Source organism: Rhipicephalus sanguineus, chromosome 3 (assembly GCF_013339695.2).
Source record: "Rhipicephalus sanguineus isolate Rsan-2018 chromosome 3, BIME_Rsan_1.4, whole genome shotgun sequence".
NCBI classification, from domain to species: Eukaryota; Metazoa; Arthropoda; class Arachnida; order Ixodida; family Ixodidae; genus Rhipicephalus; species Rhipicephalus sanguineus.
Genome location: NC_051178.1, coordinates 35,945,657 through 35,969,454, shown reverse-complemented (window position 1 = coordinate 35,969,454; position 23,798 = coordinate 35,945,657). Strand labels below are relative to the sequence as shown.

The 23,798-nt window shown below is 46.4% G+C and overlaps 1 protein-coding gene across 1 annotated transcript in view; it reads left to right on the top strand.

Annotated features, from left to right (window-relative positions):
• The window catches only part of LOC119386556 (tripeptidyl-peptidase 2), a 218,980-nt gene that overhangs the window by 83,174 nt on the left and 112,008 nt on the right, over positions 1 to 23,798 (top strand). The window contains exons 10-13 of the mRNA XM_037653838.2: positions 1,187 to 1,286; positions 2,281 to 2,414; positions 5,437 to 5,561; positions 17,688 to 17,868. Coding sequence (XP_037509766.1) covers positions 1,187 to 1,286; positions 2,281 to 2,414; positions 5,437 to 5,561; positions 17,688 to 17,868 — 540 coding nt within the window. The remainder of the gene's footprint in view (positions 1 to 1,186; positions 1,287 to 2,280; positions 2,415 to 5,436; positions 5,562 to 17,687; positions 17,869 to 23,798) is intronic.

The following is a 23,798-nucleotide window of genomic DNA, read 5'->3' as shown; positions in this document are numbered from 1 at the left end:
TTCTTTAAGTTTGGGAGGGCAACTTAGAAACACAAAGAATATATAGTTAAACCTGGATATAACAAAATTGACAAAGTCCCGAAAAAATTCGTTACAAACAGGTTCTCGTTATATGCAGTTTCAGCGCGAAAATTCGGAAAAACGCACAAATGAAACAAGGGGAACTGAAGGCAGAGATCACCCAAAACATTCATTTAGCAATGAAAAACTGCATTATTTTGCTCTATTGCTTATTCATGAGGTGTGGCAATACTCAACGTTCGTACGACATCAATACTGCGCTGCTTCGTCATGGTCTAGCCGTGACCTTCGAGATTGACGGCCAAGTCAACCACCGAAGATCCGTCGTTGTCACCTTGGTCGCGGACAGTTATCGGTGCCTAATCTGACATCTCCTTGGTAGTAGCAATACAGTTGTCCGAATTAAAAGAAAAGTTGCAAAGCTGCACCTCATCGGGGGCTGCTGTGTGTGTGCACAGTGAAACCATGCACGTGCGCACGGCGTCGAAAACGAAGAGCGAACTCTATATGCGGCGCAAACTCGAAGCGTAATGACACAAAATAAGGACTTTTAATTTTTTTTAGTGCCGTCACCTGGTGTCATGTTAACAAAGTGCAGTGCAGAGACTACTGCAACAACTGAAGAGCGGCGTTGCCAGCGCAAAAGCAGATTTTTTTGTCTTTTCCTTTTCTTTTTTCTAGAAAGCTGGCGTGGTTAGTGTGGTGGCACCTGCGAGTGGCTGGATGAGGTTTGAAGGGAGAGGGGGGGGAAGGGCACGCCTGCGCATGCGCCCACGACAGCAAGAAAACTCTTCAGCGTCCGAAAAATCGGACGCTGAAGAGTTTTAGCATTCGAAATTTCCAATGTTCTTGACCATTGACATCTATGGGGCTGGTGACGGTGCCGCGAAAGTGTCCGAATTTTCGAGCATGTCCGGAAAATCGGGCGTCCGAAAAATCGGCAGTTGACTGTATATAAGACATGTCTAAGTATAAAATCAGTATATAAGGATTTTTTTCTACTTTTTGTAGAGAATGAAATATTGAGGCAGTCATTAGGGTGTGAATGAGTGGCTGCATGCTTTTCTCGCACCTTACTTTCCAGTTGTATCAGCGTATCTTAAAGGTGTGGCTCTCATGAGTACCGCCTGTGCAGTAACAAGTTGTGTTTTTGTGTCTGTTGTAGCGGTTGGAGCTTACGTCTCGCCAGACATGATGCTGGCCGAGTACTCTCTGCGGGAGAAGATGCCTGGCCTGGGGTACACGTGGACCTCCCGGGGGCCCTCGTAAGTCACAGACTGTTAAGCCTAAACCGCACGTATGCTTGGAAACCTATGTGCGCTCATGCTAACCTGCCTGCGCGTGTGCAGACAGCACTAGCATGTCTAAATGCAGTGCGTTGGGACTGACACACGCACATGTGCACTGGCACTTGGGCTCACATGCATCTACATGCTAAGGCACAGCTTTCTCCTTCACTGCCTTGGCAAATGCACTGTAGCTCTCAGTGTTGCATCTTTTCTTTTCATGCTTATTCAAGAACTACAGTGGAACTTCGATTATACGTACCCCGGACAACCCGCATTTTACGACGAATTGGCTTGGTCTCGGCAAAACCAACATAGAAATAATGTATTAAAAACCTTGATTGTACGACTCAATTTTATGCCGGCCCCGCCTTGTACGATGCCTCCGTTTTAACTTTAATATTCGAATTTGCTTCGTGCCCAATATTTTGCTATTCGCACAGCTCTAGTTTTTAGGCATGCAATGCCTAAAAATTCAGCTACTGTAGCAGTAGCTGAATTCCCTAAACAGTTACTGGTTACCAAGCTAAAGCGTTTTATGTATAACTCCCTCTTTTCGTCTTATCTAGAACAGTCAGTTGCAGTTATGTAGCTCTAGACAATTACTGGCTACAAATGTAAATGTCTTTCTGTGGGTAACTTCCTTTGCTTTTTCATGTGATGTAAAGAAAGTTGTTTTGCGTCTGTCACAATAATTATTTTTGAAAATTTGCCCTCAACTTGACATGTGCATAATGCCGCTTTTCCTTTTTTTGTGTTCTTTCAACATGTTAATTTTCTGTGCTCATTTATAATAAGCTCAGTGTTAAGGGGTTGTCTGTTCGGTCCTTTTCTCGATCCTGTGAAAGAATTCATTTGTTTGCACATGTGGATAAATTTGAATTGTTATATTTGTCTTTGTAATGAAGTGCTGCCGCGTGAGACTTTGTCAGGTGGCTCTATGCAACCGTAATGAGTGACTGTGGTGGGGCAGCCCAGATGGTGACCTAGGCGTGAGTGTGTGTGCCCCCGGTGGCGCCATTACCTCGGTGGCCAGCTGGACCCTCAAGGGCAGCCAACTCCTCAATGGCACCTCCATGAGCTCCCCACATGCAGCTGGCGTCGTAGGTGAGCTCCACACTGACTTCTCCGATTGAACTCCGATTGTTTATGTGGATGTAATGTGTGCCTTCACACTTTACATTCACACTGTCATGGTGCGGAATGACAACATTCAAGTGAATACCGAAATGCGTGTGGGCTGCGGCAACATTGTACGCCTTGCCCGATTAAGCATAAGCTGTGTGCATATAGCTTCTTCCCAATGACAACTGTCTGAACTTGTGGCATGTGGTGTTGAGATGGGGCATTGGCATGCTAATGGTTTTTGTCACAGATGAGGTACAAAATCAAATATCAGCCATACTTTACCAGCCCATTGAGCCAGTTCTTTCCTTCAGCTGTGGTAGTTGTAATGTGAAAAATGTAACGTAAATGTAGTGGGTAGGTCCATAATGGTCCTCTGCTAACAATTCGAAGTCAGTGTTTTTTTACGTATGGCTCCTGTAATATTGAAGCATGATCAGCAAATTGCACACCCTTTTTGAGTCTGTATGATTAGACATTTTGTCTTTCTGGTACAGTCTCCTATCATAAAGCAGAACAGCAGTGGCCCAGCAGTCCCGCTAGCACCCCACGAAAATGATTATTTGATGATCTCATTATTTCTTGATAAGTGAAATACTCCATCCCTTGGTGTTCTTATTTTACTATCAAATACGACTTCAGCAAAACCACCTTCTTTCTTCTTGTCACAGTGGTGATGTACAGTGCAACATATAATTCATGCATGTATTTTTTTTATTGAGGACCGAGGTTTACAAGTGCACAGAGGGCAGCAATGCCTACAAAATAAGGCCCAGGTGGCTGACCATCTGCCACTACATTTCTACAGTACATCAATAAAGTGGTCAAAAGGTCAACAGAGGCTAGAAAAATATGGAAAATGCATACAATGACTTACACAGCTGGCCAGTTATTGTAGATTATTTCAAACAAAACCAAGATAATCAGCTGAATAAACTTTGCAATGTGTTCAGTGATGTCATGCATGAAAGGGTTTGCCTTATAGCGTAGCTGCTTAAATGGATAATGAAATGCTGAAGTTTCACCACAGCGCATACCATTGGGCACAACAACACTCATATGACGTTGCGCATTACGAATGACAACAATGACGGAGCAATAAAACTTGACCATCCTGATCGTATCATCGTTTTTGAAGCTTCGGCTCACCTACTACTCGCCGTGACGAACGGCACACACACACAACACACCCGATGCGAACACTTGTTGTCGGGATTGAGCACTTGTCACTTCGGCGCGCATTGAACGCATATCCTGCTTAGCACGGTGCATGATTACGTCATGGAAATCTTCTAATGTCTTTGCGATTACACTTGAAAGACGCACGTTACAAAAAAAAATACATGAAACGACGACACTCGCATGAGCACAACACACGTTCTACACTGCGACCGTTTCTTTGTTTCCGTTGACGATTGCACGCACTGACGGGGCCAGGAAGTGCACACGGGCTGGCTACCTTGGATGAACATCTCTGCGGGAGTTGTATAGCGCTTATAATGATCACAACAATAAAATTGGCAGTTTTTTCACGTCGCTGCAGCGATAGGCCTCGCGCCCGCTTCGAGCAAGCCCCATGTTTGCTGTGAAGACGGCCGCCTTCGAGCAGCCAATGAGAGGCGAGCCTGGTGAGCCGGCCGGGTGGCTGCAAAAGTTGAGAACCGCTCTTCGTGACATCATAGGGGTGGCCGCTCTCGGCCGTTCGACCGGGCGGGTGTGTGGTGCGGGTGTGTGGATAGCGCGTGGATAGGCCCTGCCCTTTAGAGGACCCGTGACAGCAAAATTGAAACCTCAGGATGTTTGTGTGTGATTGTCCTATATACGGGTGTGCTTCTGGCCAATTATTAGTGCCAGACGTAAGCTTTAAGGTATTTTAATTTCATTTTAAAGTAAGCATGAGTGCTCATCTGAGCAGCACCTCGCGAAATCACCACTTGTATGACGTAGACCAAGGCTCCGTGTAATGTTCCACGAGTAAAGCGAGTATTGTCAACGTCAGAGAAGATTTGCGGGGCGTGCAGTGGCAACCAGCGAGCAATATTGTTCGTCACCCGTCTCGCTCGGTTGTCTGGCTGCTCTCAACGTAGTTCTGGCTGCTGCAGCCAGGAATGCTTTTTCTTTTTCCTGAGAAGGGGGTTGGAGGGGGGGCACACACTTAATATGCCAAAGCATCCGCATAGCTTCATTCTTCAATGCGCGGGGCCCCGATTTGAAAAATGTGCTTTCAACGGCACCAAAGCTTGAGTGCACGTGATCTCAGCGCTCCCTCGCTGTGGGGCGCTAGTTTCTTATGGTATTTAGGCGGGCGTTTTGAACTGATGCAACATCGTTCTCAATTAATTACGCTAACATTAATTATACAATGCATTAGAGCATTTACGATTCAATTTTGGGATGACCAGACAAAGCTCCAAATACAGTAAAAAAGTCGCAAACAAAACATTCGCTGTCAGGGGTCCTTTAAGATCACTATATGTTTTGTTAGTCATAATGGTCATGCTAAGTGAAGTGTATCCAATTCTCAAAATAGACCCTTATAACAATTGTAAAGCGAGCTTTTCTGCGATGCAGTCTAATGGCGGCTAGTCACTTCTGCAGACATCGTGTTCAAGCACAGTTTGCTTGCGCTATGACGTGGAAAATGTAGCCACAGCCCTGGTAATATAAACACGCATAATAGACAACCCCCGCACGTTCAACAAGGACCTCCTCTCGACTTGAAGCACAACAGGTGCCGGCATTAGCGGGGTGAATGCGCAGTGCAGGGGAGCACACTTGCAGATTATGAAGAGGGTGTATTGTTGCATTGTAAAAATGCTGTCTTTTCTAAGAAGCTTTTCATATGTGTTGCAAGGGTTCTTAATGGCATAGGACATATCTGATAGCTCCATATGTTGTAGCTATTACATTGTGTTATATTCGACTCAGTTTTGTTTGCTGTAAAGTATGGGGTCTTGTTTGTTAGCCCACTGGTCTCAGATTTCTAACTTGTTTGACTCTGCAGCACTCTTGCTCTCGGGACTGGTGGCCCGTGGGCTGCCATATTCACCGTACAGCGTGCGTCGGGCCCTTGAGAACAGTGCCCAGCCAACACAGGATCCCTTCAGCATGGGACACGGCCTACTACAGGTGGGGAGCCATTCAATATGCCCACAGTGCCTTGCATTACGAAGCTCAGGTCATATTGCCACACGCGCTTCTTTTGTTATTTTTATATAACTAGTGCATTGCGCGCGTAGCCGCTGCCTTGCGCAAGCCGCGCCCTAATGTCCGGGAACCCTGCAGATTACAGGCAACGTCCGCTTTTTCGGACTCCCTGGGGTCCAAAAAATCGGGCAGTCCGAAAAGCGAATTCACGCTTTTTTATTCTGCTCAAGCGGTCAAATTGCCACAGCCACGTTCGAAATAGCTTTAATGCCTCCCAGTACACCTATCAGGCATTTTGGTGCGCGTCTAAGCTCTCGCAAATACTACATTCGGTACTTGCCGCGAACCCCGCTTAACTACGTGCCAACCGCCACTTGCAAATTTGCGTCTCGTGATGAGCGCCGCTGATACCAGCAAAGCGCGGAATACATTACAGCTCTCTCGCATGGAGTGTTCAGAAACGATGACGTGGAACACAGACTGTGGCGGAAGAGCAGACGACTTGTCCGGTTTTCCCCGATGCGTGTGCGCACGTAAACGATGCGCACACCCATCGCCGAATCTCCGCCGATACGTGGCATTTGCGGCTGTGTGATGCCGATTGTCTATAGCTGTGTGCAGGACATCGCCAAATAAGCTGATGCTGTCACTGTACTGTTGCTGTACCATACGCACGCATTTGTTATGAAAGGGTTCGTGATGCCCACTTCGTTCCTGACAGCACATGGGCAGGGCTGGGCAAAGATACTTTTAAATTGTATCGCGATACGATACAAGATACTCAGGCAAGAAGTATTTGAGATGGGTCATTCCATGCCAAATCATCCAGCGTTTTTCCGACCATCACAAATATGGCTGAAAAAATTTCCACGTTTTTCTTGAAGTTCGAAACTCGTTCTGCTTGATTATTTCTGTTGCGAAAAATTTTCCCGCCTACCGTATAAACGCGTGTAAGGGCCGCACTTTTTTTTCGAGAAATGAGGGCCAATTTTCAGGGTGCGGCTCATACACGCGACATTTTTTTTCTTTTAAGTAAAAACGCACCAGTTAGCGAACGAAGAGCGTTTATTGCAGTATACGACATTTCTTGCGACATACGTGCTCAATCGTTGTCACTCGGCGAGTCCTCAGACTTGGAGTCCGAGATGAGATGGGTGTGCTGCGAAGCGCCGTCACCCCACAAGCAGTCATCTTCCGTGCCATCCAAGCTGTTAGATATCCCGGTGACTTTAAAACTTCGGGACACAATGTTCGTCGACACGGAGCTCCACGCAGATAGGATCCACCCAAGTACAGTCGCCAAGGCTAGTCCCTTCACACGCAGCATGTCCGTTGTGAGTGCAAGACCATCATTCCGCACTTCAGTCACATAGCGGAGCAAGTCTTCTTCCAAATCGGGAAACTTGCACTGCTCTCCTCGGAAAGTGCGCTTAGTGCTGTTGGTGTTTCGCAAGGCTTCTTTTTGAGCACACCAACGTCGAACACACTTCTCGTCAACGTCGAATTTTCTGCCGGCGGCACGTTTCCCATGCTCGAGAGCATACTCAATCACCTTCAACTTATAGCCAGCAGTGTAGCTATTCAGGTACTTGCCCATCTTGCCAAAACGTGAACGCCGTGTAGAAAACAAGCTAGCACGAAGGTCATCGAACAGTGCAGAAAACTACAGCAAATGCAGGGTCCGCACGGGTCCTTGAAAACCTTGAAAACCCTTGAATTTGAAAGTGTCATTTTCAAGGCCTTGAATACCCTTGAATATTGCGGTGCTTGAAAGTGGTGCTTGAAAACCCTTGAATTCCGTCCGCGGCGCCTTAAGTCCCTAGATTATTTTTCTTTCTTTTGTTAAGTAGCGACAACCATTGAAGCGCGGCCGACAAATCTTATTAGGTAACGTTTGTTTCCGGTATCCATGTATTGCTAACGCTTTCTCAGCGCCCGGTGAAACGGCGTCCCCCGCTCACTAACGACGGGCGATTAGCGGAGGGGAAAAAAAACGCATCGCGTTCGCACATTGTTCGCTGAAAGGTGCGTGGCTAATGTACTTAAATGTAAGTGGCTTTGTAAATCTTATAAGTGTGGAAGAACATTGCGGGGCAGACTCAGGCTGCGCTTGAGAGCGAGTCGGAAGGGGAGGCAGTTGTCGCTGCTTGACACCGTGAGACGCTGCGCCGTGCTCCCTTATGGGCTGCAGAAATTAGGCGTCTCATTCTTTCTCCAACAACTATGGTCCCAGAATACTTCGAATACTGGCTAGTCTGCCGTCTCCATGAAAGGCCGCGTCCGCGCCGATGATGCATGCTCCGCGGTCACGGCGCTCCGATCGATCGTGGCGCCCCCTGGCACCCAGCGCATGAACCAGGGGCACGGCCGCGTCCGTGCCGCTGGTTCGTCCGCCGTCTCCGCGCCGTTAGACGGCAGACTAGCAACATATTCTAGGGACCACACTACAACTACCGCCAACAACAACACCGTGAGAATGTGAAAGGTCTATGGACTTCAGCGGTGCCGAGTGTTCGTTCAGCAACCGGCAACATTGAGAGCGTTCGTAGGTCGCTTTCCGATCCAAGCCAATCCAATCTGATTTGGTTATTCGCCACAAGTGGAGTGTACCACAAGTCCGCCATCAGCACTCGTGTTGCCGTATTGTGTGTGCGTTTTTCATCGACGATGGACATTTAGCCCGCTTGTTCGCCACCTCTCGTTCGCTTCATCGGAGTACGTTTTATGCCGCGCGCGTTGGACGTGGACGTAGTTGTGTTTGTGCGCAATGCCCGGGCAGTGCAATTTCCAGGAATAGTGGCTCAGCCACGTTGCGTACAAAGACTGGGTCGCGCCGGACCCAATGAGTTCGCATCGGGCTAGATGCAGACCATGTGCAAAGACATTCGATGTCTCATCGATGGGGGAGTCTGCGCTAAAAAGCCACCAGAGGAGTGCGAAGCACATCGGCAACCTGAAGGACGCAGCAAGTAGCTCCTTGATAAAGTATGTGACACCCCGCGAGAGTGCCGAATCCGTTCGTTCAGTCCCAACGCAGTCCTCGGATTTGAATACCGCGTGCAAGGCCCACGATGCAGCGACCGAAGCCGAGATATTGTGGGCATTGAAGGTTGTTACCTCACATTACTCGTACAGCTCATCCGCACACACAAGCGAACTGTTCCGGAAAATGTTTCCCGACAGCGAAGTGGCGAAGGCCTTTACGTGTGGAGAAAAGAAGTGCGCGTACCTTGCGTGCCATGGTTTGGGCCCCTTCTTTCTATCGTCCGTCCACCGGGCAATAGAGAAGTGTGATTGCTACGTGGTTTTGTTTGATGAATCCGCAAATGATTACCTCCACCAGAAGCAGATGGACGTTCACATCAGATACTGGGATGCATCTCAAAGGATAACTACCAGGTACTTGACGTCCGTTTTTATGGGCCATGCAACGGCGGACGACATTGAAGATGAATTGTTGAAGGCACTGGAGCCATTGCCACTTGCAAAGATTCTTCAAGTTTCTATGGACGGACCAAACGTTAATTTGAAATTTTTCAGAAGCTTTCAGAAGCACTTGCATGAAAACTATCAGGTAAACTGCCTTGATTTAGGCACTTGTGGTCTACACGTGGTGCACAACGCATACAGAGCAGGTGTAACTGCCAGCAAGTGGGGATTGGACATTCTCCTGTCTAGTCTAGGTGTGTTATTTCAAGATTCCCCAGCCAGGCGAGAGGACTTCTCAATGGTGACCGGGAAGACAATGTTTCCTCTCAGGTATGTTGCCCATCGCTGGGTCGAAAACGTTCCAGTGATTGAACGTGCACTGGCCCTGTGGCCTGATGTGGCAATGTACATCGAGTCTGCAAGACGTAAAGAGGTGAACCAGCCAAAATGCGCTTCGTTTCAGAACTTGCACAATTTCTGTGGGGACCCGCTAATTCAAGCAAAACTGAACTTCGCCCTTGCGATTGCACTAATTCTCAAACCTTTCCTGACAGAATATCAGGTGGACCAACCACTTGTATTTTTTCTCGCAAGGGATCTTGAAGCAATTGTCCGGAAGTTGCTTACTAAGTTTTTGAAGTGCTCAGTTCTCTCTGCATCAAATGGGCTGACAGGCCTGTTGAAAATCAACATTGAAGACGTGAACAATCACACTGCGCTTGAGAAAGTGGACATTGGACATACAGCTGAGCAAATTTTGAAGAAGTCTAAGGTCAGTGCAAAAGAGGCATTTGCATTTAAAATGGAGTGTAAGCAATTCCTTCTCAGTGTGACGAAAAAGGTTCTTGAGAAGAGTCCGCTGAAGTTCCCCTTGGTTAGAGGTCTCTCCTCGCTGGATCCTCGGCAAATGTGCACCAAGCCGGACCAGTGTTTAGCAGGTCTGAAGAATGTTTTGAATGCACTTATCGCTGCTGAAAGGTTGACTGATTACCGTCGAGACACTGTACTTGCCGAGTATGCCGAAATGCTACAGATGGAGAAGCACAAGCTGCGTTTGTTCGAAAAGAGTTCGGATAGGCTAGATATATTTTTTTTAGAACTGCTCAAGTTCAACTCATCGTACAGTGAGCTGTGGAGAGTAGTGGAACTTTTGCTTGTGTTGAGCCATGGCCAGGCAACTGTTGAGAGAGGGTTTAGTGTAAACAAGCAAGTTTCTGTAGAAAACCTCAAAAGCCTGTCATACATCATGCAACGTGCTATATGTGACGCCGTTGATAAGGCAGGTGGCATCCTTAACATCCCTATAACAAAGGAACTGAAGACCTCTGTTTCATCTGCAAGGCATCGCTACCATGCGCATTTGGAAGAGCAGAAGAGGAAGCAACGAGTAGAAGCGAATGATTCAAAAAGGCGCCTTGTGGAGGACGAAATCGATAATTTAAGGAGAAAGAAAGTGAAGCTAGAAGCAACAGTTGCTGATCTGACAACTTCAGCAGATGAATTGGCTTTGAAAGCCGAAGAGACAGGTGATGTCACATACATAGTGAAGTCAAATAGTCTGAGAAAAACAGCAAAAAACAAGACACAAGAACTGCTAAATATCAACGAAGGAATCGCCGCAAAACTGCTGGCACTTTCATGAACACTTTCGATCTGCCTCACTGTAGTCTTGAACGCGTCTTAGACTGTTCAATAATTCAACTCGTCTTAGGCTGTTCAATAAGTGTTCAATAAATTTGTCATTTTTTTATGACGAGTACGAGATCAATTATTGATATGGGTCCTTGAAAAAAACTTTTTCGGGCCTTGAAAGTCCTTAAAAACCCTTGAATTTTTGCCTTCAAAGCCTGTACGAACCCTGAAATGGCTGGCTAAACTGCACAAACCGAACAACGCGAACGCCATGCCAAAGTTGGTGATGCTAATGCCGATATGGATAGCGCCGATAGCGCGTTTGTATAGAGATGTGAGAAGCTAAAGATAAAATCCTGCTTTAACCTTTAGTTGGCGAGTCTATGAATACTAATAAAAAAGTTAAAATTTTTAGCCCACTTCACGAACATCTTAACACGAATAAAATCCAAAAATATATATTTATACTCTGGTGACGATGATGATGGTTGCGTTTCCTTGCGCCATCTATCGACTACGCCTAGAAGCTTACGCGCGCGCGCATTTTGAATACGTATTGGTTGAGGAAAGTGTGGGTGCGGCCCTTACGCGGATTTTTTTTTTTAGAATATGCACTTCAAAAAAACGGGGTGCGGCCCTTACACGGGTGCGGCCCTTACATGCGTTTATACGGTATTTGTGAGAGTCTGTAGTTTTGTGCCGACTGAGCTAAAGGGCATCAAATAACAATTGTTTTCAAAGGAAGTTTATGGGATCCACTCGATAAAATTGTATTTCCGGCAAGCTAATGAAGTGATGTAACTGTAAAAATAATGACTTATTTATGTATATCGTTTCTTCGTGAGCTTTTCGCACAAGCAAAATTGAATGAAGTTGCAAAGTTTGATATTTTTTTCCAGGAACAAGGCAAACTCAAAGGGTAGAAATCATACACTGGTGGCCTGTTCGACATACTACAAAAGAAAAATAATTTAGTCGCTGAAGGTGTAGCAGATTGTCTGAAAAAAAATTGCGAATATCATTTTTTTGGAGAAAAGCTCTGTATTCAGCGTGAAAAAACTTGCCTTGGTGGTCGGATTAAAAGCATGCACGATACTTCATTTGAAAGCCTATGTATTAGCTGAGCATAGAGAAAGTTACAAAAGGGTATTATTTTTTTAACTTGAGAAATATTTTTGAAATTTTGTATCTCAACCAGCTTTTCGCTGACGTAACTCAAGCGGCATGAAGCATTAGCAACGGCAATCTTCAGCCCATGCCCACTGACCTGGGATGCAGACGTCAAACATGGTGCTGTCTATAAAGCAATGGAAAAGGAAATGGGGTTGCTTATAGACACGAGAGCCACACAACTTTGTAAATATTTTGTTCCATTTACATGAAACACCCTGTATAAAGACGGTACAGACGGCAGCTATGACAATAGAGCATCATGTATCGTCAGTTTAGATGTTAAGGTCAGACAATATAAAACTCAGTGTCTATGGAAAACAGCACAAAAGGGCTCGTGGAGACGCTCATGAGAAAAATGGAGTACTTGGTATTGTTTCTCAAATCCCATTCCTAATATCTTTTAAGATTTTTCTTATAATTTTGCATTACTATAATGCAAACTCAATTGCGGGATTTTACTAAATTGTTATCAGAATTTTTGTTACGGTATAGGCCAGCTTTGATTATTTTACTTTTGTCTTCAACATGGCCTTGACATGAAAGTAAACTCACATGCAATGTAGATATGTACATAGGGTTAAGGCGTTTATTGACGGCACTAAGCGACGATGCACAACGGCGACAGTCAAGACGGAGCGCAGACTCTCAGTACGAGAAGCGTGCTCTCGGAGAAGAGGACGACTCACTAGAAGGCGCTCGAGAGGACGACCCATTACAGAGTTCGAACGCTTCGCCGCAATAGTAACAATGTCACAGACAGTTAAAAAATAAGAATAAAGCAGAGAATGAATTTAGGAGCAGATTACAAAAGACATATTACAGAAAACAGACGAGGAAAACCTATACACAAACCCATGTAATGTGTGGGATGCAAACGGAAGACAGCATAGAGATCACTTGTGCTAACAATCAAATTATCATTCAAAGAACTTCTTGAATAATTTAGCTGGAAGAACAGATATACAGTATGCCAATACAGTCGAACCCACTTATAACGATCTATCGGTTATAACGACCATATTTTGGTGCACTTACGATTTTTCTATGCTAACCATTGATGCTGCGTCCACATATTACGAACATTTTTCAAAGCCTCCTACTTTTACAACGAACACTTCAGACACGGTCGCGGTAAAAATATGGCGCATACGAAGCGAAAAAAAGTTAAAACATTCCTTCTAAAGCGTGACAGGGGAGCGCGCTCGCGCGTGCCCCACTCCAGTTAACTCGCGACAGGACTAAGATATCCCAGATCGGCGAGCACCGCACGCAGATTTCGGACGCTGCGAGCGAGGTCGCTCACTTTCCAGGCGTTTCTTCAGTGGCAGAATGGCAGTGAGGAAGAAAAAAAATAGTAGGCAGCATGAAGCCTTGCGGTCAGCTTTCGCACGGTAACCTATCCTGACGCCGTTCTCTGCAGCTACGACCGCCTGCAATGAACCAAACAATGCCTTGGAACGCAAGAAGGCATAAATGCAAGAAGTGATAACCGCGACAACTTTCCATCGCAAAAAGGTTCACTGCGTCCTTAAACTCGTCGTCGCCACAATGTGCGGCAAAAGGTCGTCCGTCTTTTCGGTAACGGCAGAGACCGGTCGATCGGTGATTACGACTTCCGCGCGATCGCGGCGATGCTTTCGCGGATAAGCACCAGAAAAGAGCGAAGGCGAGGTGGCGGCCGCCGATGAACGTGCCATTATGACTTATAGCCGACTACCTTATCACAGTCATCTGTAGATATCCGCTCGGCTGCGCGTGTGGCGTACGCCGTACACTGTGGATTGACGGCGGTACGAGCGCGCCATGCTGCCTGCCGTTCGCAAGTTCGCCGCCGCCGCGTCGTGCGAGACCGCTTTAAAGTGCGCGTCGCTTTGTAGAAACGAAAGTAGCTCGCTGTTGTTGAGCGGCGCGGGCACCGAGAAACGTCGATGCACTGACAGCGAGCATATACTGTGTGTTTGACTACGTGACAACTCAAGTGCGCCGCGCATCGTCGTGCAGGGCCGCGAGAGCATCGCGGAGACATCGAGTGCTCGTTGCTTGCAAAATGCTTGTTTTCGCCGCGTTGAACGAAGAGGCTAGTCGCCACACCCGTGCACGGTCCGGAGTGAAGCAAGCGCGAAGAACGTACAAATGCGCGCATACGGCATACAGCAAGCGGCCCGGCAGTGACTCCGCGAGCCGAGTAGGCGACGCGCTGCACGCAACTAGCCAGGGATGATCGGCTCCACGTCGCGGTACCTCGCTTCGGTGAAATGGTGTCAGCTCATTGAAAAGGCGGTTAATTCACTCGTGAGCACGCAGCGGGCGTCGCTTCACGACGCGAAAAGGCTTAGCTTGTCACCAAAGGGGTTGTTAGCACTTTAATAAAAGTGCAAAGAAAAAAAAAAGGCTTGGCCGCTAAGCACACGTTTTTAAGGGCGAGTCCATATACAACGAACTACTGATATAACGACCACTTTTCGCAACACTTTCGAGTTCGTTATAAACGGGTTCAACTGTATATCTTCTGTTACATGAATGCTTGTTCTATTGCATCTGTGTCGGCACTGGTGGTGCAGGGGTTGTGAGAATCTCATTTGCATATAAGTCAATCTCAAAGGGCCATGATAGGGGCTAGTTGGTTGTACATATTTGACACTTGCGACGTGCTGTTTGAACACAAAGACACCCGAAAAACAACAGGTAGTACACAAATGAGCGCAAACGCGCTCGTGTGTGCACTGCCTGTTGTTTTTCGTGTGTCTTCCTGTTCAAGCAGCACATCGCAAGTGTCAGAAAAGTCAATCTCATCATAGGTGAAGCTTACATCCACGAAGTTTTTCAAATCGCTGATGTGTGAAAGCAATGAGACGCAAAGCAACCCCCATTCTTGCATTCTTGAGACTGAAACGAAGGCCAAATTTCTCCCCTTGTGAAATGAAGCACCACGCAAGACAAACTTCGATAACAACACTATAGCGGCATCAATATTTGAGCAGAAGACGCCGCACGCTTCGGAGTGCGCAACAAAGGGACGTTGCTACGAACTAATGTCATCACACCGATACAACAAAAAAGAAAGAAAACATCGAGAAAACAAAAGGTTGGCTGTGCTAAATGTTCGCGCTTTTTTTTTTATTGTCGAGATGGCCCGAGCGCCATCGCGTGACTCTGTTCCACCAATGGAGACGCGTATATCTACTTGCCTGTGCTCGCTGGAGCACTCTGGTGGAAAGATAAAAGAATGTTGCAAGTTGTTTAGTTTCATTCTGGTGGCTTACTGGCAGCAGTATCACCTTAAGAAGCGGAGTTCAGCCAACGTTTATTGTATCGCATAGTGGTGTTTCTATACCAGTATCTTCAAAGTGAAGGTGGGAGCCAACAGATGGAAACACGGAGTGGGGTAAGTTGAATGAACAGGAGAAAGTGACTCGGACAGGCTGGCCGACGTTTCGATAGGAGGACCTATGTTTGTCAAAGGTGCCTTGTCATCCTTGGCGTGTTAGTTTTAAGGAATTAGTGTTGACGTCATGTCCAGCGGTGGCGCATGTTGCTTTGGTAATTGCTGCCTGGAAAGAAAAAACTATAAAGCAGAAGAGTGTAACCCTTGCCACATTTCAAGAAGGTTTACAACGGCGCTCAGGCATCTCATCTCAGAGACAAGGGGAGCTGGAAAAAAAATAAAAAATAAAAAGGTAGGGGCGGGACGATAAAGCGAGAGCTGCCAAAGGCACGACGAAGAAAAGAGCAGAGCATGAAAAAAACTTGGAAAACTGGCAGAAGGGCGCCGAGTCTAGATATCGCAAAGGGCTGCAGAAGATGGCGGCGGCTCTCTATTTCCAAACAACCGTCTCTGAATGGGAAGCACCAGAGGAAGGTAATTACAAAGGGGGAAAAGGGGCGGCGTACTTTTAAAAGTCCAGATGTCGACTTTAAGTGATATTGAGAGGGGTGTCTGAAAAACACGTGTTTAATGGGTGAAGTCATTGGCAGACATATGCATCAAGTGTCATCGTAGGTGGCAAGGTTTACTCTCTTCTGCTTTAAGGTTTTTTCTTTCCAGGCAGCAATCCGCCTTTTTCTCGACGCCCCCGCGCATGCGCTCTCCCCTAGCGGAAAAGTCGCTAAACGTCTCATGATCTCAGAGGCTTGGCTTCTGGCAGTACCGGTTCTCCCGGCCCCTAGCAAAATGGCAGAGGGCAGCACAGGAAAATGAAAAAGGCGGATTACCAACAGCGTTTGTGCCGCCGCTGGACATGACATCAACACTAACCCCTTAAAACTAACACACCAAAGATGACAAGGCGCCTTTCACAAAGATATGTCCTCTTTTCGAAACGTTGGCCAGCCTGTCTGAGGCACTTCCTCCTGTTCGTTCAACCTATAGCAGTATCTTGTATCTTAAGATACACGATACAATGCTGAATGTATCGGAAATACAGATACAGTTACAGTCGAACCCTGCCACAACGAACGCCGCTTCAATGAAATTTCCGGTACGAAGAATTCTCGGTTCCCCGTCAACAGTCTATAGGAGCCAATGCATAAATATGCTTGCCACAACTAACACCTTTTCTGCTGATGCTCCGCTTCAACGAAATTTGACGATGCAATTCCGGGCTCAAAAATTTAATTTGCCATGCAATAAACACAATCTCGAACATTTTGGTGCATTTTAGAACATAAAAATACATCTACAAGGTCTAAATCGCGTGTTGGCACCACCAGAAGCCGCCGCTGTTGACTGAGCATGGGGGCAGCCATTGCTTGATAGCGACGGCGATCAGACTGCCCTGCTTTCGCGACTGTCTTGAGTTGCTTCTTAGTCGCAGACAATCTGAATCCAAAGCTCAGTTGTCCACGCTGGGGTAGGGTGGCTAGATTGGGGAGGTGTGAAAGGCGGCCGTGGAAACCGGTCCCCTAGTTGCACCAATGCCGCAAGGGGCGCTGTATGCAGTGGCGCGTGGCATTGAGCAGACGATGTCATGCTCATGGTGCACTCGTGGCCGTTTAGCTAGCTTGATATACACCAAAATTGGCATTACATGATGTGACTGTACGACGGACATAAGTGACAGGTGGTAACATGACAATCATGGCACGCATATCGTGTAGGGCATGATTTACATGCTGCACTCATGGTCTGGTTGCGGCCATTGCGCTAGCTTGACACACACCAATATTGGTGTTGCGCGACGCAACTGTATGATGAACACTAGGGCTACGTGGTGACATGACAATCACGACATGCATTTCATGTACAGCATGATTTACTCTGCCACGCTAATGGTGCACTTGCGGCCGTTTCCCTAGCTTGATATGCACCAAAGCTGGTACTGCGTGACAAACTGTATGGTGAACATAAATGACAGGTCCTAACATGCAAATCATAACATGGATGTCATGTACGGCATGATTTACATGACATTATCTTGGTGCGCTTACGGCCGTTTTGTTAACTGGATGTACACCAAAGTTGGTACGGCATGACATGAGTGCGTGACGAACATAAAAGACAGGACATGCATTGTATATACCAGAATTTTATATATAAAATTTTCATTATATAAAATTATATATAGTTTCATTATATAAAAGATTGTAAATGCATGCATGCATGACAAACATGAGATATATAGTGAACTAGATGTCATGACGTGAATGGCTTCATTTTCCTCAAATGGAAACAAGGTGATGTATGCAGCTCTCTGCTGGCTGCTTCGCATTACATCGATTCCCACAGTGCGTGGGATCTGCCGGATTTTTTAAGCATTTAGTAGTACATGGATTTTTTAGGGACCATCGACATGCTTGCTGAAGGGCATATCATATTAAGGTGGTGTCTTTGTTTCGGCTGAGCGTGTTCATTGTTGTTTGGCTTTGTTTGCGCAGGTGGACCGTGCATTTGAGCACCTCCTCCAACATGGCCAGTGCACCGAGCGCCAGTTCAGGTTTCGAGTGAGTTGTGGGCCCAACCGCCGTGGTCTGTACCTGCGGGAGCCCCAACAGTCTGCCAAACCTAGTGTCCACACAGTCACCATTGAGCCTATTCTCCTCAATGAGGAGCGAGCTGGTACGTCATTCACCGTGGCTAAAAAAACGAGCCCTCAGAATTCCCTTCCTTCATTCATTCATAGCGAGGGTCTCGTTCTGGCAGAGTTGTTGCCTTCAGGTAGTATGCGAGGGCTTATTGGTCAGCTGTCCAGTCGTTAAAAGATCACATGCTACGTGACGCCAGCTGGCAAAAAAGAAAGTGTTCCACACTCGCCGTCATTGTTATGAGCGGCGCTAACACTCTCAAGTTTGCATGCACATAATACCCAATATAGGTGGACGGGTGGGCTACCGCCGTCGTAGCTCACTTGGTGGAGTGTCGGGCACGTAATCCGAAGGTTGTAGGTTCGGTCCCTGCCGGCAGCAAGTTGTCTTTTTGTCCACTTTACTTTCTTCACATATATATCACAATTAGTACAATACACTTAGAACAGTACAATTAACGTCCCCTATACCTTCCTTGGCTTCATTATCTGCTGGTCTTCATTAAGTTTGTGTAAAACAAAGAAACGAGCCCTCGAAATTCCCTTCTTTCATTCACTTCAACTTCACGCATTACTTAACACCCAGACTTAACCCCCAGTACTTAACCCCCGCAATACTTAACCCCCATAGCAGTCTAACCACATTGGTGCCACAGTATGCCGTAACAGGATGTTCTTACAAAGGAGGTTTAAATCAATCCTGCTGGAGTGGAGGCCACCTATACTTATTAATGAACCGCGTAGAAGCCGCGTAGCCATGTTGCCATAGGCAAGAAACGGGGGGCCGCAGCGCACCTCCGCGCTGACTGCGTCTCCCTGCCGTGGTTTTCAACAGTTATGGCGAACACTTAGGGGGAAGTTGCCAAGAATAAGAAGTCAAATAGCAGATAATGCAGTCAACTGTATATTTTTTTTTTTGCATTCTTTCAGACATGAAAACTGTGAAGGGTCTGCGACACTGGTTTTTAAAAATAATCATCCTCGTAAGAGCAGACCTCACTTGCTTGGCACTTATTTCTCTGATCATTTCATTCGTCATGTGACGGAGTCGGATGGTTATGTAGAGTTTGGTCGCTTTATTTGCGCGGAATATAAATGCGATTGTCCTAAGCACCACACTCAAGGCTACGCTCATCGAGGAGGATATGGTCATATCGAAGTTTGAAAGCCATTTCTGTTCTCAAGACAAGCTCAGGACCTCCAAGACCAATAGTTTTACAGGCTTCACATTTTGGCATTCAACTTGCAGTTGACACTATTTCACTAGCTTCAATGGCTTTTTGATACTGTTTTGTTAGCTCGGCTCTCTCTGCTCCTGTCAATGAATCAATTAAAAAAACGCCCAAGTGACAACTTAAGTTGTAAGTTTAAGCCAACGAGCGCATACACACATGCATCTTGCTTCAGGCAGGCTCTCATTCATTCCAGTCCGAAGGTCCACATATCTAAGAACTTTGTCACTCACAATCTCGACATGTTTCCTGATTGACATGTCATCAACAATCAAAGTAAAGCACAGAGTCTCTGTTTGGCTTTAGACTACCGTATTTATTCGAAAATAGGTCGGGCACGAATATAGGTCGACCCCTACTTATAGCGCTCTACGAGAAATAAAAAAAAATATTCGAAAATAGGTCGACCCATGTTTTTTTTTTAGAAACAGGAAAATTGAAACATAGCACACCTTTATTTACAATTAACTTAGCGCCCTAGTCGCTGCCGGGAGTGTCATGTTCGTCAGATGTGCAAGGAAGGTTGTCGGATTCTTCGCAGGCATCCTCGGCATCCGAAATGACGTCGACTTCGCTGCCATCGATTGCGTTGGAAATGCAGCACTTTTTAAAGCCAGTCACGATAATTTCCGCTGGCAAGTCTTTCCGCGCGTCCTTCACCCACGTCGCAACTTCATTGAGGAAAGCCCTTCTCGCGGCGTCCCGTCGGTGTCATTGCAGCATCCTCCTTCAAGCCACTCTTTGTAACTCTTCGCCACCCGGTCCTTAATGTAGCCGGGACGTCATACCTAGCGGTATGACGACCAGGTCTGTTGGCCTTCTGCAGGGCCTCCTTGACGCCCGGAGCCTCAGTTCTTTTTCAAGAGCGTCATGCCTGCCAGTTGCTGGGCCGCGAAAAGCACGACGCTATCCATCGCACGCGCACAGTCGGTCCCGCTGCTTCCGCCAACCCCTAATCAACTTTTACGTCGAACTCACGCTGAGCGGCACAATTGCTGGAATTCTCGGCAAAAAGTATCACTTGACGCTTGAAGTCAGCTGTGTAGCTCTACCGACGTGACACCGTCCAACCGCGCATTTGCAAATGCGAACCGTCACGTCAGATCAAACAACAAACAGAGTGAGGCCTTAGGCCAGTGCCAGTGCGGCTGCGCGTCGGCAGGCAGCACGGCTAGGGGGCTAGGGACTTCACGGCCTACCTAGGGAAATCACGGGTTCCAGCGCAAACATGGCGGAGCGGCTGCATTTCGCGGGGGCTTTGAAAAGGCGGTGTGCAGCTATTGCACAAATAACTTTTTTTTCTTAGTTACTTAGTCGGAAAAGGCGAACGGGTACGATTTTTATACCAGATTTTATGGTATATAATGCGCGTATGTAGCAGGAACTGCTTGAAGAACAGCAGGCGCGGCAGTTGAACGCCATAGGTGCGGTACTTTTGGTCGCTTTGATCGCGAATATAGGTCGAGATTCTTTGGTCACGAATATAGGTCGATAGCTGATTATGGGCAACATTTTTGGGAAAAAAAGGTCGACCTATATTCGAATAAATACGGTAGCTTGTTCAAGACACTGACTCAGCTGTGAAGCCATGCGTTCCTTTGATTGAACTGTACTGCTCATGTATTGTGTGCTCTGCTGACAGTGCTCGATTAAACTTCAAGCGTACATACTCATAGGCTGACGGAGAAAAGAAGTGCAGTGCTAAAAGGAAGCTTGGATGGATACGTTCCTTTCGGGTCTTTTCCGGCCTTGTGGAGGAGTTGCTGTATTGGTTCTGGTGGGAACAAATATCGGGGCAAGGCTGCAGTGAATGCCTCCCTGCCCTCCTCAGACAAGATCCTTGATCTCCCTTTTTATCTCTTGAGGAGTCTCGCTAGCTCCTTTTGGTCAGTCTGCACTTGCTGTGATGCAGAATTTTGATGTTGAGCCGTGTTATCTCCTCTTGGGAAACATGAAGCACTTCTTTGTAATGCTGCCGTGTACGTGTTGCAACCGTCTCGTGTTCGACAGCTTTGTCAATTTTAACACCTAACGGCTGGAGTACCCCGGGACCTCAGTTATGGTCGCTTTCCTATCAGCTAGAATGAGAATCTCTGCACTGCATAAAGCAAACACGGATATAACTACAAAAAAGGCGCAGATTTAAGAAAAAAGAGCTGTTCGTATATTGCTCAAACGTCATTAACCTCATAGATACGAGCATCCCTTTCAATTAACACAAGAGAGCAACCGATAACGAAATCTAGGGAGTCATCTATTTAATTTCAGCAAAAAGCAGACGGTGGTCCTTTTCCTCTTCGCGCTCCGCAACAGGACAAGAATGTGTATCACTGGCTTTTGCAGGTTCTTTGGAAAAGTGTCAAGCACAGTTGGACAACTTCCTGGTTGCAGCCCGGGCTGGTCGAAACAGTTTGGCGAGAATTGCCTCTAACATATGCGATTGCAGTCTTTTGGCTTCCAGACTTCTCGTCAAACAGGCAGCACCGCGTGCTTCGAACATTTGGGCCCTTAGGAAACCTGCTAGAAAAAAATAATGATCATCAGATGTTAAAGTAGAGACAGATTGCGAGTTGTCATCATGCGTTGCGACAGACAGAGAAGTTTTCATCAAGATCCAAAGGTGCGACTTAATACTGAAACTTTATCCCAGAGTCCCTTTTCACTCAATTTGTGTAACCGTACACGAGCCATACGCACTCGATTTGTGTAGCTGTACCCACTACAGCGTCTGGATGCCACCACGCTGACTACGCTCTCCGGCTGCCGTTGCAAAAGGCGTACTTTCTGCCTATGGCAAGATGGCAGCGCGCTGCTTCAGCTCAGGGGTGGTGCCTCCTCCACTCCAGCAAATTTTATTTCAACCCCCTGGTTCCTACTCGCTCGCCCGGCTCAGCACCCGAGTCATCTCTCAGTAGCGCTGTGCCTGTCGCCAGCTCTCCCAACAGAATCCTGTTGTTGTTTAAGATCGAAGTAGATTTAAGTGGATCACATTGTTGAGCGCAGATTGGTCTTGGGGTCCGAAAAGTGGCAAAAAAAATCATTTTAGAATAACGGCATTTTTAATTTCTGCAAGCATTTTTTATCTGTCTGCAAATTTTCACACTCCAGGAAGGAATTTCTTGTAATGTCATTCTGACAGCCCAGATACTTGGTGTCGCCAAAATGCAGCAGCTGCAAAAAATGGGGAGCCTACTTCGAGGCATCTTTATAATTTGTCAGTGCCTGTGTGCGAAGCTCTGCTACCAATTTATGAGCACCTTGTCAAAAAGAGAGCTTCTAGAAATCTGCCAACACCATAAATGAAAGCCTTTGTTCATTTATTTGGGCTTTGGCTTCTAAGGAACAGCATGCTTTGATATTTACGGTTGAAACTGCAGATGCCGAGGCTGTAATGAAGTTCAGTTGTGGCAATGTGATAACCTCATTAGGTATCTTGATGGAACTCAGTTCAAAACCCAGCCTCCCAAGCATCAGATTGATGAGTGAGGACAGGCACCAAACGGCCGAGTCTAATCCCAAGCATGCCGCAGCCAAGAGGGTCCAGCTGGCACTAAATAAGGGCCAGTACAATATGCTAAGCAGTGGTCACATTATATTTGTGGTGTTTATTGGCATCCGCATTGCAAAATATGCACATTCTGATTGTTGTGATAGTTGTTTTTTCAAAAAACTGTGTGTTATTCGTTTTTTCCATTTTCCTCAAAATGTAAATTTGCGACTTTGTTCAATCTTGAGGCCTCTATATCCCGGAAGCTAGGGCAGGTACAAAAATAATTCCTTTTGCAATGGAAACCTGCATGTGTATAGAATCCAAGTGTGGTAGCAGAATTTAGGGCTCAAGCGTTTTTATTAATTACTGTAAAAACTCGTTAATTCGTGTTTCACGAGACCAGGAAAAATGTCTGAATTAACCGAATGCCGAATTATCGAAGGTAGCAAGAAAACAATAAACAAGTGTCTGTTACGTGAATGCATTTTTATTTTATTTTTGTACACGTAGATCCAGTGTGTATTTTCCGTAAGAGCAGTGTAAAAGCCGCGATTTTCATCATTCGTGACTTCGTTAACAATGTGACGGTAGCTCAAGACCCCCGTGTCTTAAAGCGAAACGGGCTCTGAACCCATTCCTCATTGCATACTGCCACCACCAACACTACCATGCTTGCTCGTTGATAATCTTGTTGCCGAAAAATGGTAGGCGCAGTTCGCGTGTGCCGAGTAAAATGAAAAAATGAAACAAGTTTGCCGCAGCTGCTGAAGCCTTGGTTGCCAATGATGCGATTGTGGTAAAATTGTGGATGGCAAGCACGGTTACACCGAGATGGCAGCCTAGCCGTTCGCCAGACCTATGGCTGTTTCTGTTGTTTGTGAATGCCGCTTTCGCTCCTTTGTGTTGCACATTTACAGCGCTTTGTGCTTGTCGCGCTGTGAGGATCGTCCGAATTAATCGAGTTGTGGCGAATATGACCGAATTATCGAGAGCTTGATGGCATTAAACCTTTCACTGGCAGGTTTTTTCAGCAGTGCTCTGCACTCCGTGCCGGGTTTTTTCGTTTTCATTTTTTTGTTATGTGGAAATTTTCTGCTAGCAATGCAATAGGACGCTCTGCAGGTCATGTAAACATTTCGTTTGAACACTACCTCATCAATTAAAAAAGTTGCACTCATTAGAAGCAAGTTACAAACAATGAACTAATTAAACAATATAATTAACCACTGATTATGAGTGAATA